At 43.3% G+C, this 14574-nt stretch overlaps 1 protein-coding gene across 1 annotated transcript in view; it reads left to right on the top strand.

Moving 5' to 3' along the window:
- Positions 1-7384: 7384 nt before the first annotated feature.
- The window catches only part of SCG5 (secretogranin V), a 142993-nt gene continuing 135803 nt past the window's right edge, over positions 7385-14574 (top strand). Inside the window, exon 1 of the mRNA XM_077464748.1 lies at positions 7385-7417. Within this exon, the coding sequence (XP_077320874.1) occupies positions 7400-7417 (18 nt within the window). The 5' untranslated portion in view covers positions 7385-7399. The remainder of the gene's footprint in view (positions 7418-14574) is intronic.

Here is a 14574-nt window from a genome sequence, read left to right as displayed (position 1 = left end):
ACCCAATAAAGGTTTAACCCCCTGATCACCCGGCGGGTGATATCAATTAGGTTTTAGGGTCAGGGTCTGCGTCGCCCCAGGCAGCGCTAGGTTAGTGCCAGTACCGCTAACACCCACACGCAAAGCATAAACCTCCCGTAGTGGTATAGAATCTGAACAGATCAATATCTGATCTGATCAGATCTATACTAGCGTCCCCAGCAGTTTAGGGTTCCAAAAAAACGCATTGTTAGCGGGATCAGCCCAGATACCTGCTGGCACCTGCATTTTGCCCCTCCGCCCAGCCCACCCAAGTGCAGTATCGATCGATCACTGTCACTTACAAAACACTAAACACATAACTGCAGCGATCGCAGAGTCAGGCCTGATCCCTGCGATCGCTAACAGTTTTTTTTTTGGTAGCATTTTATATTTAAATCCGGAAGGCAGTGCTTGGTTTTCGGGGTCCCGTACGTGGCTAGGCTCCCAAAAAGTCCCCCACATGTGGTATCCCCATACTCTGGAGAAGCAGCAGAATTTATTTTGGGGGTTAATTTGACTTATGCCCATAGCATGTGTGAGCAATATATCATTTAGTGACAACTTTGTGCAAAAAAAAAAAAAATTGTAAAATTCCTGCAACTTGTGGCAAAATATAAAATATTTCATGGACTCAACATGCCTCTCAATAAATAGCTTGGGGTATCTACTTTCCAAAATGGGGTCATTTGGGGGGTTTTGTGCTATTTTGGCGTTTTATGGCCTTCGAAACTGTGATCGGTAGTGAGGAGTGAAATCAAAAGTTTGCACCCTTAGAAACCCTGAAGGCAGTGATTGGTTTTCGGGGTGCCGTACGCAGCTAGACTCCCAAAAAGTCCCACATATGTGGTATCCCCGTACTCAAGAGAAGCAGCAGAATATATTTTGGGGTGCAATTACACATATAACTATGGCATGTGTGAGCAATATATCATTTAGTGACAACTTTTTGTAAACTTTTTTTTTTTGTGTGTCATTATTCAATCACTTGGGACAAAAAAAAAATATTCAATGGGCTCAACATGCCTCTCCACAACTTCCTTGGGGTGTCTTCTTTCCAAAATGGGGTCATTCGGGGGGGTTTTGTGTTATTTTGGCATTTTATGGCCTTCGAAACTGTGATTAGTGAGGAGTGAAATCAAAAATTTGCATATCCCCGTACTCAGGAGAAGCAGCAGAATATATTTTGGGGGGCAATTCCACATATAACTATGGCATGTGTGAGCAATATATCATTTAGTGACAACTTTTTTTTTTTTGTGTCATTATTCAATCACTTGGGACAAAAAAAAAAATTCAATGGGCTCAATATGCCTCTCCACAACTTCCTTGGGGTGTCTACTTTCCAAAATGGGGTCATTTGGGGGGGGGGGGGTTTGTACTGCCCTGCCATTTTAGCACCTCAAGAAGTGAGATAGGCAGTCGTAAATTAAAAGCTGTGTAAATTCTAGAAAATGGACGCTATAACTTTTGCGCAAACCAATAAATATACGCTTATTGACATTTTTTTTTTTTACTAAAGACATATGGCTGAATAAATTTTGCCCTAAATGTATGACTAAAATTGAGTTTATTCGATTTTTCTTATAACAAAAAGTAGAAAATATCATTTTTTCTCAATTTTCGGTCTTTTTCCATTTATATCGCAAAAAATAAAAATCGCAGAGGCAATCAAATACCATCAAAAGAAAGCTCTATTTGTGGGAAGAAAAGGACGCAAATTTCGTTTGGGTGCAATATTGCATGACCGCGCAATTACCAGTAAAAGCAGCGCAGTGCGAAATTGTAAAAAGACCTCTGGTCCTTAGGGTGTTTATTGGTCCGGGGCTGAAGTGTTTAAGGTTCCATGATCCCTCTAAAACTGTACGGGGGGGGGGGGGGGGGGTCATTGAGGAGTCCCATTTTATAACATTTTTGAGGAGTACGATGGACCTAAATAAATGTTTAAGCTTAATTCACACTGTTTGGGGTGTGTTGCAGCACACTTGAATGTGCATGTATATTTAGGTGTGAAGGGGTCTTTATAATTTTATTTTTGAAATACATTAAACTGCAGTGTATAGATGTTAACCAGACACAGGAAGGGGCAGAGTTTCTACTGGAAATGCATGCTTTGGAGTAAGTGTGTTTTCTTAATCCTGCGTTACAGGATGAGAGTCTTAGACCATGGGTTATGCAGCTGCCTCTTGGGTGATTGAACACTGGAACACAGCTGTAATTACAGCCCCTGCATAACCTCCCCTACTCCCAACAAGCCTAATTTTTATTTTTTTTTTTGTCTGTTCTTAGGTGAACATTTTCTTACTGTTCTGATGGAAGGAAAGCTACTTGTTTCTTTCTAGAAAGCTTTCCAGCTGCCACATAGCCCCTGCTTCTTCCTTTTTGCAGCTTTCCAGATCAATTGACTCCTTCGCTGAACCTTGTAGCCAAGGTGCTTCGGACCCTGGATCCATTTTGACAGATCTATCTGTACTCTCAAAAGCTACATTTTGCTTACTGTGTTGATGTATTCGCTGATAACCTTTTCCCAATATCCAGGACATGCCTTTTTTGGCACATATGTAGAGGATCCTTTGGTTCAAATTCCTTTCTTTTTCTCTCATTCCTTGGAGTCCAAGTCCAAGCCTGGAATGCAGTTCTGCTATAAGGCTTGGTTCACATTTATGCAGTTTGCGATTGATCCGTTTCTGCAGTGCTTTTTGCGGCTTTGCACATGTTTTTTTTTTTTTTATGCATTGTTTGATGCGTCTTGCATTTTGTATACGTTTTCAAAAACTCAGTGGCATGTCCCATAGGAAACCATGTTAAATGGACTGTAGTACGTTTCTGCAAAAAGTGCATAGTTGTGAACGGAGCCTTATGCCTGGATTTAACAATCCACGAAATCTGGAATGATAGGGGCCGGTTGGCCTTCACAGCCATGGGGTTGCCAGCTATCACAGACACTTGGGTACGGAACATTGTGGGTTAGTTACGATAGGCAAATCTACTTTGCACTGCAAGTGCACTTGGAAGTGCAGTCACTCTAAATCTAAGGGGTAGATCTGAAATGAGTGGAAGCTCTGCGGATTTTATCATCCAATCATGTGCAAGTGAAAATGCTGTTTTTTATTTTTCTTGCATGTCCCCCTCGGATCTACCGCGACTTTACTTCTAAGTTCACTTGCAGTGCAAAGTGGATTTTCCTTTAGTAAATAACCCCCGTTGTGTCCATGGGCTACAAACTAGGGTAGGAATCTCTACCTTCACTACATTTTATGTGGTCAAATTTGACAGCCTTTCCACAAAGGTGGGTAAATCTCCACTCACTGTAGTTATACAGTCTTATCTTTGCTTTCGGTGTATCCCAGTTGTGGGGTACCTGGATGACCTCCTGCTAATCGGGCTGAGCTCTTTCGGCCAATGGACAGTGCAGACCCTTCAGTGGTTTGGATGGATTCTAATTCTTCAGAAATAGACCCATAAACTCTAAATGTTGAATCAGAAAAGCACTAATCTGACATACAGCCCTGCCAAGGGTCTTTGTGCCCCCAGACAAGCTTTTTGTCTCTCCACTCCCAAATTTGAACCCTACAATACAGGAGCCCCCCCACCATATGCTTTTGCATGAGGACCAGTTTCACTTTGTGCTGTTGCAAATCAACATTCTGGAAGTGAGAAAAGTAGACTCCATATGCTTGACCAGCAAAACTAGGCTTAACCTAGTGTGGATTTCGAGCCCAGCGCTGGAATCCTTTCTCCTGATGACTTTGAAGATTCTCGCCATTGAAGCCAGCCTGTCAGACTGGGAAAGAATTCTACATGCCCTTTACATGCAGTAGACTTGGTTGTCTGTGAAAGTTCGGTTTATGAATAATATCCTGGAACTCAGGGCAATTCAGCAGTCCTTCAATGATGAACCTTTCAGCTGCAAGGTCACCTGGACAGGGTTCATTTGGACAATGCAATTGCTTACATAGGTCACCACAGAGGCACCAGAAGTCGAGCAGCTCAAAGAGAAATGGACCTCATTCTAGCTTGGGCAAAACTTGTTCCAGCCTTGATTGCTGCTCACATCCCAAATGTCCCTAATTGGTAAGAGGTCTTTAACATCTGTATTCCAGACAATTAAAAAATATGGGCAGGTTCCTCAGAACAAAGGATACTCAGGCCTTTACCATAGATCAGGGATATGCAATTAGCGGACCTCCAGCTGTTGCAGAACTACAATTCCCATGAGGCATAGCAAGACTCTGACAGCCACAAGCATGACACCCAGAGGTGGAGGCATGATGGGACTTATAGTTTTGCAACAGCTGGAGGTCCGCTAATTTCATATGCCTGCCATAGATGCTCTGGTGGCTCTGGGGTAAATTCAACCTGATTTACACAATTTCCCCTCAAATGTTCTTTCCTTGCCCACTCTGCAGCATTGAAATGGAGGGCATGCTTGTAATCCTTGTTTCTCCAAACTGGGCCAGGAGGAAAAAAGTACTCACATATGTGGACTCTCCGTGGTCCCTATTGCATCACCTAGATGTTCTATTATGGAGGGCCAGTCCACCATTCTCACTCATTTGTTTTACTGGCTGGGCTGTTGAAGCTCAGGCCTTGAGGGATAGGGAGCCTGTTTGGATTCAGTTGTCCCTTAAAAGCTAGGATATTGTCTTCTCATTGCATCTGGAAAGTGTACTTTGCATATTGCAAGGAAATTCCATCCCAAGGAGTACTTTGTGTGGCAGATCTGGTCTTTTCTTCAATTCAGTCTGCATTTGGCCTTCAGTACAATCAAGAGTCAAATCTTGGCATTAGCAATTCTTTTCCAAAGACCACTTGTCTTTCTTTCGTTAATGAAAGTCTTTGTGCAGGAGGACATGCCCAAGTGACATTTTGGCACATCCATTAGTCTGTCTAACCACCTCTCACTGGCCATTGTGTTGGTGGTAGGTTGGGACACCAATTATGGTGTTGGAGTGCTTAACCCTTTAAAGTCCACATTTTTCAATGAGTTGGCGTGACTCAAAATGTGCTCTACCAGTGGAGCAGAACGTTAAAGGGTTAACTTGTGTGAGTCCCACAAAACTTGGTGTCAGTGCCCAAACTGTTAGTACTGTCCTCTTAAAAATTGGGCAGAAGGTGATGACCTGCAACCTCTCGCCACCAAATACATTGAGAACCTGCCTCCTCATGTTCTTCATCCGGGTTCAGCAAAATCAGCTGCACACATTTCCACAGGCCAGGCAGTGACACAAGGACATTCTTGCATACCTAGTGATACCAGTAGTTGAGCCTTTCCGATTTACTGAGGTGAATCTTTGGGTAGGCAGCCTGCTGCAATGTATACCCCACACTGTCCTTCAAACAACTGGCTTGAGTCCAGGAACACATTCCTCTACAAATCCCTGTTTATACTTGAACTTGTAGTTCCACACCACTCTACAGCACTAGGCTCAATCTCTCTTCTCCCCCCAGCAGCTGTTCTTCTGTTTCTTCATAGCTTTGCACTATTCAGTCCTCTCCCTCATTCCTACAGCTCTCTGGCAATCTTAAGGCCTGTACACATGATCAGAAAATCGGAAGTAAAATTTTGTCCGATGAACGATCTGCCAAATTTCTGATAATTTTAGTATGGCGCTTTCAACAGCGGATTCCGAATTTTCGGATAACAAAAATTGGATGTGCAGGCTCTAAAAAAAAAATTCTCGGATGTGAACACAACATCCGATTTTCATTTAATTAGTACAGTTTTAAGCCAAAAAAAATTGTAAGAGCAAGACTACGCATGCTCAGAAACGAAAAAACATATGCAAAACAATTCAACACATTACATCACTTTTGAAGTTGAATTCTGTCGTGCAAGAATTTTCATATGTTGAAGAACCTCTTACCTTTCGATCTGAGACTAGCATGCAACAAAAAAGGAGGAAAATGTGTCCAATAATCTGATCGTGTGTAACAGGCTTTAGAGAGAGAGAGAGAGAGAGAGAGAGAGAGAGAGAGAGAGAGAATTTGCGACCGCCACAGAAGTAGCCTGGTCCAAGCTGCAGAGCAGTGGGGAAGACTGGGGCTACATCTGTAAAGTGCTTTTAACAGTTCAGAACCCATTACCCAAAATGTAAGTTTTACCAACAAGATATTTGTCAGAGATGGTGAGGTTTCTTCTATGGTGTTCCCAGCTACACCCACCTGCTGCATTTCTTTTTTTACAAGTGTTGTTTCTTCTTGGATTTTATCATTTATTTGGTTAGGGTGCAGAGACAGAAGTTCATCAGGTAGATTCTTCTACCACCATTTATTTATTTATATATATATGGCGCCGTAAACAGCGGTGCCTGTCTTTTGGCAAATATCTCCTAAACCGTGCAGGTTTAGGAGATATTTCTTGGACCTACAGGTAAGCCTTAATCTAGGCTAACCTGTAGGTCAAACCTCACCATGTATCAACCAGATTGCAAAGCCATCAGAAAAACCATGCAGCACCAGAAGTCGTATTAATGGTAAGAAGTACTTTATTCATCATTGGTTACCAACAGCATAAAAACATTATTCAAAAGAATTCAGAGGTCATGTCATGTTCGGCAACTTTGCCGTATTTCTTTCTGTGATTTATCCCCTAATAAAGAACACCTGATTGTTTAATTCAGAGACTTATTGTACTTTAAAAGTGTTGGTCTTACATAAAGCGCACACATTTACTTGTATTTAGTTTTAAACATACTGTATGGCTCTCACGGAATTATATTTTAAAATATGTGTCGTTCATGGCTCTCTAAGCCGAAAAGGTTCCCTACCCCTGCTTTATAGTGTATAATTTAGGGCGTATCAGCCATTTGCAGTCACTCACATTGTACTTTGATTTACATTTTACACATTTATAACATGGTTCACTCCCATTCACATTTATAGGTTTAACGTGATTCTGATTTTTTTTTCAATAACTTTTTACTATATTGGTGTTGTATAGGAGAATTGCTGCTTCCATTTTATTATGAATCTTTCATTTTCAGGCTTCTTGATATTTATCTTAGCGCAGTTTCTTTTTTTTTCTATATTGGGCTGCTCCTATGGATCACGGGGGTGCAATTCGTTTTGCACTCCTCTGGCCAGTTTTCGGCAGAGAGCAAGCTGAAGTCCACTCTCTGCTGACATCTCAGATTTCAGTCTAGGAACTGCGTCATCACGGCAAAGTTTGGATCCGCCAGGTGCCTGGACTGACACCCTGCTCAGCGAGCCGGAGACGGCTCCCACCCCTCCACAGCCCAGCGCTCCAGTGAGCGAGGAGGAAGCAGAGTGGAGAGCTGTGACTGACAGTCTACAGCTCTTTGCTCGGGGATCTCTGAAAAAATGTGTGATCGGCAGGGTTCGGTTGATCGGTTCTCAGTGTGGAGGCACCTATGGACAGATGCAGCATTGGACCGATGTAAGTATGATTCATAAAAAAATTCTTTACTTCTCTTTTAAACAACATTTTTTTTAAATGTATTTTAAGGATCCTCCAGCCAATTCATTTATTTGGCTGAAATATTGTTTGCTTTGATACATAATTTATCAAAATCATATACGCGCATAAATTACATAAGAAACATACAAATGTGATAGGGCACTAGTAGGGTAGGGAAACAATTCAAATATAGCAATGAAGTCGAGATGCATTTTTTTAAGTGATTGTAAAGTCTTGTTTAAAAACAAAACAAAAAACATGTTATACTTGCCTCCTCTGGGCAGTTGGTTTTGCACAGAGCAGACTGAATCCTCCTCTTCCCGGGTCCCTCTGCGCTGCTCCTGGTCCCTCCCTCCTGTCGAGTACCCCCACAGCAAGCAGCTTGCTATGGGGGCACCCAAGATCGAGTCAGTACTGAGTCCATTCAGACACAGCGCCACGCCCCCTCTCACCTAATTGGCTAACTGACTTTGACAGCCGTGGGAGCCAATGGAGCCACTGCTGTGTCTCAGCCAATCAGGAGGAGAGTCCTGGACAGCTAAGGCACTCGTGGACATCGCCGGAGACAGATGGGGCTCAAGTAAGTAATGCTGCTACCCACAAGTTTTTTTTTATCTTAACCACTACTATACAGGGCACTTTCACCCCCTTCCTTTCCAGCCCAATTTTTAGCTTTCATCGCTCTCGCACTTTCAATGACAATTGCGCGGTCAAGCTACACTGTACCCAAATGAATTTTTTATCATTTTGTTCGCACAAATAGAGCTTTATTTTGGTGGTATTTATTCACGACTCCGTTTTTTATTTTTTGCGATATAATCCCAAAAATGCGGAAATTTGGAAAAAAAACTATATTTTCTTTTTTCTATTTTAAAAGAAATCCAATAAGATCAAATTTTGGCATAAATTTAAGCCAAAATGTATTCTGCTACATGTTTTTGGTAAAAAAAAAAATTCTGTTAGGTGTATAATAATTGGTTTGTGTGATCACGGACATATTTACGCAAATGATCATGTACATGTGTGTGCAGGTGATCACGTACATATGTGTGCAGATAATCATTGGAACATGTGATTTTAGTGGGACATATGTGTGGGGGATAGGGACCCAACAACATTTTTTGGAGCAGCTACTCATAAACTCTTATGGACAGGAAGCCCTCTCCCCCATGCTGTCGGTCAAGAAGGCGCACCGCATGCCTGCAAGGCCACCTCCCCAGGGAGCTCCCCCTGCACCTTTATTGCCAAATTGCTGAATTTTAAAGATCTGGATGCTGCCCTGAGAATGGCTAGAGAGAAAGGCAACATTCCAGTCGGCAACATCAAGGTGGCTATCCTCCCAGACTTTTCCACTGAGATACAGGGATTCATGGAAGCGAAAAGGATGCTGCGCACCCACCATTTAAATTACTCCATGTTGTTCCCAGCCCGCCTCAGAGTTGAAAGTGGTGACCGAGTCCTTTTCTTTGAAGATCCCCGTGGGGTTATCTCCTTGATAGAGCACAGACCGGCCCCTGACAGAGCAGAATAAAAGAGGTCCTGGAACCTGCATGGTGGGAGGATGTCCCTCCTTTAGTTTTTTGCCCTCTTGTGGCATTACACTACAATACTTGCTGAACCGCTATGACTAGTCTACTCGCTATATATATATATATATATATATATATATATATAATGTGTGGAAGGAGGGGGGGAACCCCCCCTCCTGTTCTCTCCTATTTAGGCAACAACGCAGTAGTACTCCTAGGCAGACAGACAAATGTGGCTTTGGCCTCAAATTTATTAAATGGGTTCAGTTGCTATATCAGTCTACCACGGCCAGGGTGGTGGCGAACCGATGCCCCTCTGAGCAGTTTGACCTGAGCAGAGGCAGGCAGGGCTGCCCCCTTTTTCCACTTTTGTACGCCTTGGCAGCTGAGCCGTTGGCCATATCCACCCGAGACAACCCAGAAATCGAGGGACTATGCTCCGGCACTCTGACCGAAAAAATCTATATGTATGCGGATGACACCTTGTTATACCTAGCAGACCCAGGACCCTCCTTACAGGTAGCACTACAGGCAATTGAACAATTTGGGACCTTCTCCGGACTGGAAATCAATTGTGAGAAGTCACAGATCTTGCCAATAGACAGTTTCCCTCCAACTGAGTTACAAGCCAGCCTATCATTCCAACGAGTTAACACCATTAAATACCTTGTGATATATGTCTCCAGAGCATCGGCAGACTACATACATCTCAATATAGAACCTCTCATATCCCACGTGAAAGCCAAATTCAGGACCTGGACCCGTCTGCCATTGGGGGTATGGGGGTGAATAAATGTAATCAAAATGATTCTACTACCCAAAATACTGTATGTACTATGGCACTCTCCAGTATACCTACCTCTGAATACTTCAAAACCATAGAAGCTCTTCTTAAACCTTTTGTATGGGGTTCTAACAGACATAAATTGGCGTGACAGATGCTTAAAAACCTGACTGATCTGGGAGACACGGCACTGCCGGACTTCAACCTCTACTATATCACATCTCAATTATCCCAACTCTACCACATAGAAAAGATAGACAGAGAGAGGTTCATTCAACTAATTTGACCTAAGTGGGCCAAACACACCGAAGACTCAATTTATGCGATAGCAGTAGGCTCTGGCAACACTGGTCCACAGAGTAAGGAGAAAACCCTACTGCATCATTATAGATGCATATGGGATATTGCCTCAACTAAATTAGGGAACCCCCAGCACAATGACTGCACCCCATTGTGGCGCAACAAGGCTCTACCCGAATTCTGGCAAATCCCTGATGTGGATATTTGGTCTACTCATGGAATCCTTTACCTACATCAATTATTCACAAATGGAACCCTCAAAACCTTTAACACACTAATAGAAGAATACGCACTCCCCAGCCACATGCTCTTTAGATATTACAAATTAAACATGCAGCCCAAACTCAATTCTCAATGTCCCCCCTCAACCTACCCCAAATGTCGTCATGGTAATAGTCAAAAACACAGATCCCCAAAAATTATCAGCGTTCTATAATATACTTGCCACCCCAGTAGCCTCGAAATTAGCATATGGCCTCAAACCCCATTGGGAAAGGGTGGTGGTACCTCTGGAGGATGAGGAATGGGTGGAAGCCTTGGAATCCTGCAAAGTAGTTTCTCCGAAACTCTCTGATAGACTCACACAAATCTACATAATCCATCAAGCATGTCTCACCCCCCTTAGAGTGGCTAGATACAGGAGCTCCCAGTCCACTTTGTGCCAAATGTGTGGGAGGGAGGTAGGTACATTTATCTATTTACTATGGTCTTGCCCCAAAATACAGAGACTCTGGACACAAGTCGTGACATTTCTTCATGACATCATGGGCTCTCCAGTCACACTTGACCCAAAAGTGTGTTTTCTTGGGATACTACCCGATTCGGTTGACAAATACACAAAGGTGTTCCTACATGAGGCGCTTTTCTCGACACGGAAGGTTATAGCCAGGAAATGGATGAGGACTTGTCCCCCAAACATTATAGAATGGAAGGTGGAAATAAACAACACTCTTCCATATAAAAAATTTATATACATTAACAGAGGGTGTCCTGACACGTACTATAAAATCTGGGACAGATGGCTCCAAGAATCTGATACCTGTTTGTAGCCTAATACTTGTACCACCCGACAGGTAGTCAAAGGGCCGCTGATCATTACTCCGTCAGGAAATAAAACGGAACACACGACCATCCCAGATGGTACCTTTTATTTCACATACAAAGCATAATATGGTTGTGGGGACCCGGGACCACATTTTTTATGATATGTACCATTCCCAAAAATGTACGCCATAATCTGTTTGCACTTTGAACAAAATAAAACTTGTTGATTTAAAAAAAAGAAATGGGGGGGTTCCAGCAATCGATGCTGCAATCTCCTCGGTAAATAAAAATCTCACTTGTCCGGCAGACAATGCACAAATGTTAAAGAATCCAACAGATAAAAAAAAGCCTGCAAAACAAAATACTAAAGCCTCCTTTATGAAGGGCAGCCCCATTGCTCGGGTGGGGGTAAGGCTTCTTCAATTAACAAAGATCTGGCAGGAACAATGTCAAGACAGATGGATGGCTTCCTCAATTTCTCTAGGTTACAAACTACAGTTCCAAGAATTCCCTTCTCGTTTTTTAAGGTCAAACGTTCCTAAAGATCCAGAGAAAGGGAAGTCTCTCTTTCTAGCTCTGGATCATCTCTTATCCCAGAAGGTGATATCTGAGGTTCCCACAGAAGAACAGGGTTCAGGGTTTTATTCAAACCTTTTCACGGTTCCAAAATTGAACGGAGAGGTAAGACCCATTCTATCTCAAAGATCTGAACCGGCACTTAAATATCCGGTCCTTTCGCATGGAGTCAATCCGATCGGTTGTCTCCATTTTGCAAGGAGGGGAATTTTTGGCATTGATCGATATCAAGAATGCATATCTCCACGGGCCGATATTTCCCGCTCATCAGAAATTTCTACGCTTCGAGGTAGAAAATCTTAATTTTCAGTTTGTAGCTCTGCCATTCGGTCTAGCCACCGCACAACGTGTGTTCATAAAGATCCTGGCATCTTCTTTAGCCAGTTTAAGGGCTCAGGGTATAACTGTCCTAGTCTATCTAGACCATGGGTGCTCAACCTGTGGCCCTCCAGCTGTTGTGGAACTATGAGTCCCATGAGGAATTGCAAGCAGCTGAGAGTTACAAGCATGACTCCCAAAGGCAGAGGCTGGAGAGCCACAGGTTGAGCACCCATGATCTAGACAATCTGCATTTTTAGATCAATCAGCCTCTGGCCTAAACCAAAGTTTAATCTCCGCTGTACGCTACCTGGAATTCCTAGGCTGGATTCTCAACCTAGAAAAATCCTCCTTAAAACCATCAAGGAGATTACAGTACTTGGAGCTGATCATCGCTACCGTTCAAAAGAAGGCATTCTTACCCCAGGCAAGTGTCGGCTCCATAAAGGAACTGATTCAACTTGTCAAAACAAAGAGAAATCCTTCCATTCGGCTGCGCATGAAATTGTTAGGAAAGATGGTGGCCTCTTTCGAGGCCGTCCCTTATGTGTAGTTTCATTCAAGACTGCTACAAAACACCATTCTGTCGGCCTGAAACAAGAAGATCCAAGCTTTGGACGTTCCAATGCACTTATCCCCCGAGGTGTGCCGGAGCCTCAATTGGTGGTTGATAACCAGTAAACTCCAAAAAGGGAAATCCTTTCTACCAGTATCCTGGAAAGTGGTAACAATGGATGCCAGCCTTCTAGGTTAGGGAACAGTCCTGGAAGAAGGATCTGTCCAGGGAAGTCCAAGTCAGATAGGACCTTGAACATCCACATTCTAGAAATTTGGGCAGTACGTCTGGCCCTAGAGTCCTGGACACTTAGACTACGGAATTGTCCTGTCAGGATTCAATCTGACAATGCCACAGCTGTGGCCTACATCAATCACCAAGGGGGCACGAGAAGTCGTGCAGCCCAAAAAGAGGTGAATCGTGTTCTAGCTTGGGCAGAAAGCAACATTTCTAGCCTATCAGTGATTTTCATTCCAGGGATAGAAAATTGGCATGTGGACTATTTAAGTCGCCAACAATTGTTTCCGGGAGAATGGTCCCTTCATCCCGACATCTTTCTGTCGATATGTCAAAGATGGGGTGTTCCAGACGTGGATCTGTTCGCGTCCAGATTCAACAACAAAGTCGACAACTTTGTGTGAAGGATGAGGGAACAGATGAATTGGTCTTTTCATGGAATCAGTTTTCACTGATCTATGCGTTTCTTCCGGTTCCGCTGATTCCGCGCCTTCTCCGCAGGGTCAAGCAGGAATGGAAAGAGGTGATTCTGGTGGCCCCAGCAGTTTGCTGAGATCATAAAGATGGCGGTAGGGGACCCTTGGACCCTGCCGCTGTGGCCAGACCTCCTCTCACAAGGTCCGGTATTCCATTCTACCTTACAAACGCTAAATTTAACGGTTTGGCTATTGAAACCCACATTCTAAAGGACCGTGGGTTATCTCCTTCAGTAGTGTCTACTTTAATGCTAGGAAGCCAGCTTCCAGAGTCATTTACTATAGAGTCTGGAAGGCATATGTCTCCTAGTGTGGATTCAGGGGTTGGCACCCCAGGAAGTATGTCATAGGTAGTATCCTTGAATTCCTGCAACTGGGATTGTAAATGAAGCTGGCCTTGAGTACTATCAAGGGCCTGGTTTCGTCCTTATCAGTATTCTTTTAACGGCCTCTTGCTTCTCACTTTCTGGTATTTAGTTTTATTCAGGGAGTAACATGGATTAATCCCCCCATCAGGGCACCCCTAAATCCTTGGGATTTGAATTTAGTCTTGTCTGCTTTACAGAAACAGCTTTTTGAGCCTATACGGGAAATTCCCTTGGTTCTTTTGACGAGAAAAATTATCTTTTTGGTTGCCATATCCTCTGCCAGAAGAGTATCGGAATTGGCGGCTCTGTCTTGTAAAGAGCTATATTTGATCATGCATAAGGATAAGGTGGTATTGCGGCCTCATTCCTACCGAGGGTGGTGACAGGTTTTCATTTGAACCAGGATATTATTCTGCCTTCTTTTTTCCCAGAGCTTCAATCTAGGGAAGAGAAGGCACTACATTCCCTTGAAGTAGTGAGAGCGGTCAAGGTCTAGTTAAAGGAAACCACTCATTCGCAAAACGGATGTTTTGTTTGTACTGCCAGAAGGTCCTAAAAGAGGACAGGCAGCATCAAAATCTACTATTTCCAAATGGATTAGTCAAGTGATTGTTCAAGCTTATGGTCTAAAGAAGAAAATTCCTCCTTTTCACGTTAAAGCACACTCCACCAGGGCTGTTAGTGCCTCTTGGGAGGAGCATCACCAGGTCTCTATAGCTCAGATCTGCAAGGCTGCAACTTGGTCTTCAGTCCATACATTTACCAGATTCTATCAAATCAATGTAAAAGGTTATGAGGATATTGCCTTTGGGCATAGTGTACTGCAGGCTGCAGTATAAGTCCTCTAGCCTCTTAATGCCCTACCTTTTTTTTGTGTCTCCATCCCTTCAGTTGCCATTGCTATGGGACATCCCACATAGTAACTAGTATGGCTCTGTGTCCCCTGAT

Source organism: Lithobates pipiens, unplaced genomic scaffold (assembly GCF_037356315.1).
Source record: "Lithobates pipiens isolate NorthernLeopardFrog02 unplaced genomic scaffold, aLitPip1_a1.2 Scaffold_30, whole genome shotgun sequence".
Taxonomy (NCBI): Eukaryota; Metazoa; Chordata; class Amphibia; order Anura; family Ranidae; genus Lithobates; species Lithobates pipiens.
Note: the sequence above shows the minus strand (reverse complement) of the source record. Positions and strands in the feature narration are given on the sequence as shown.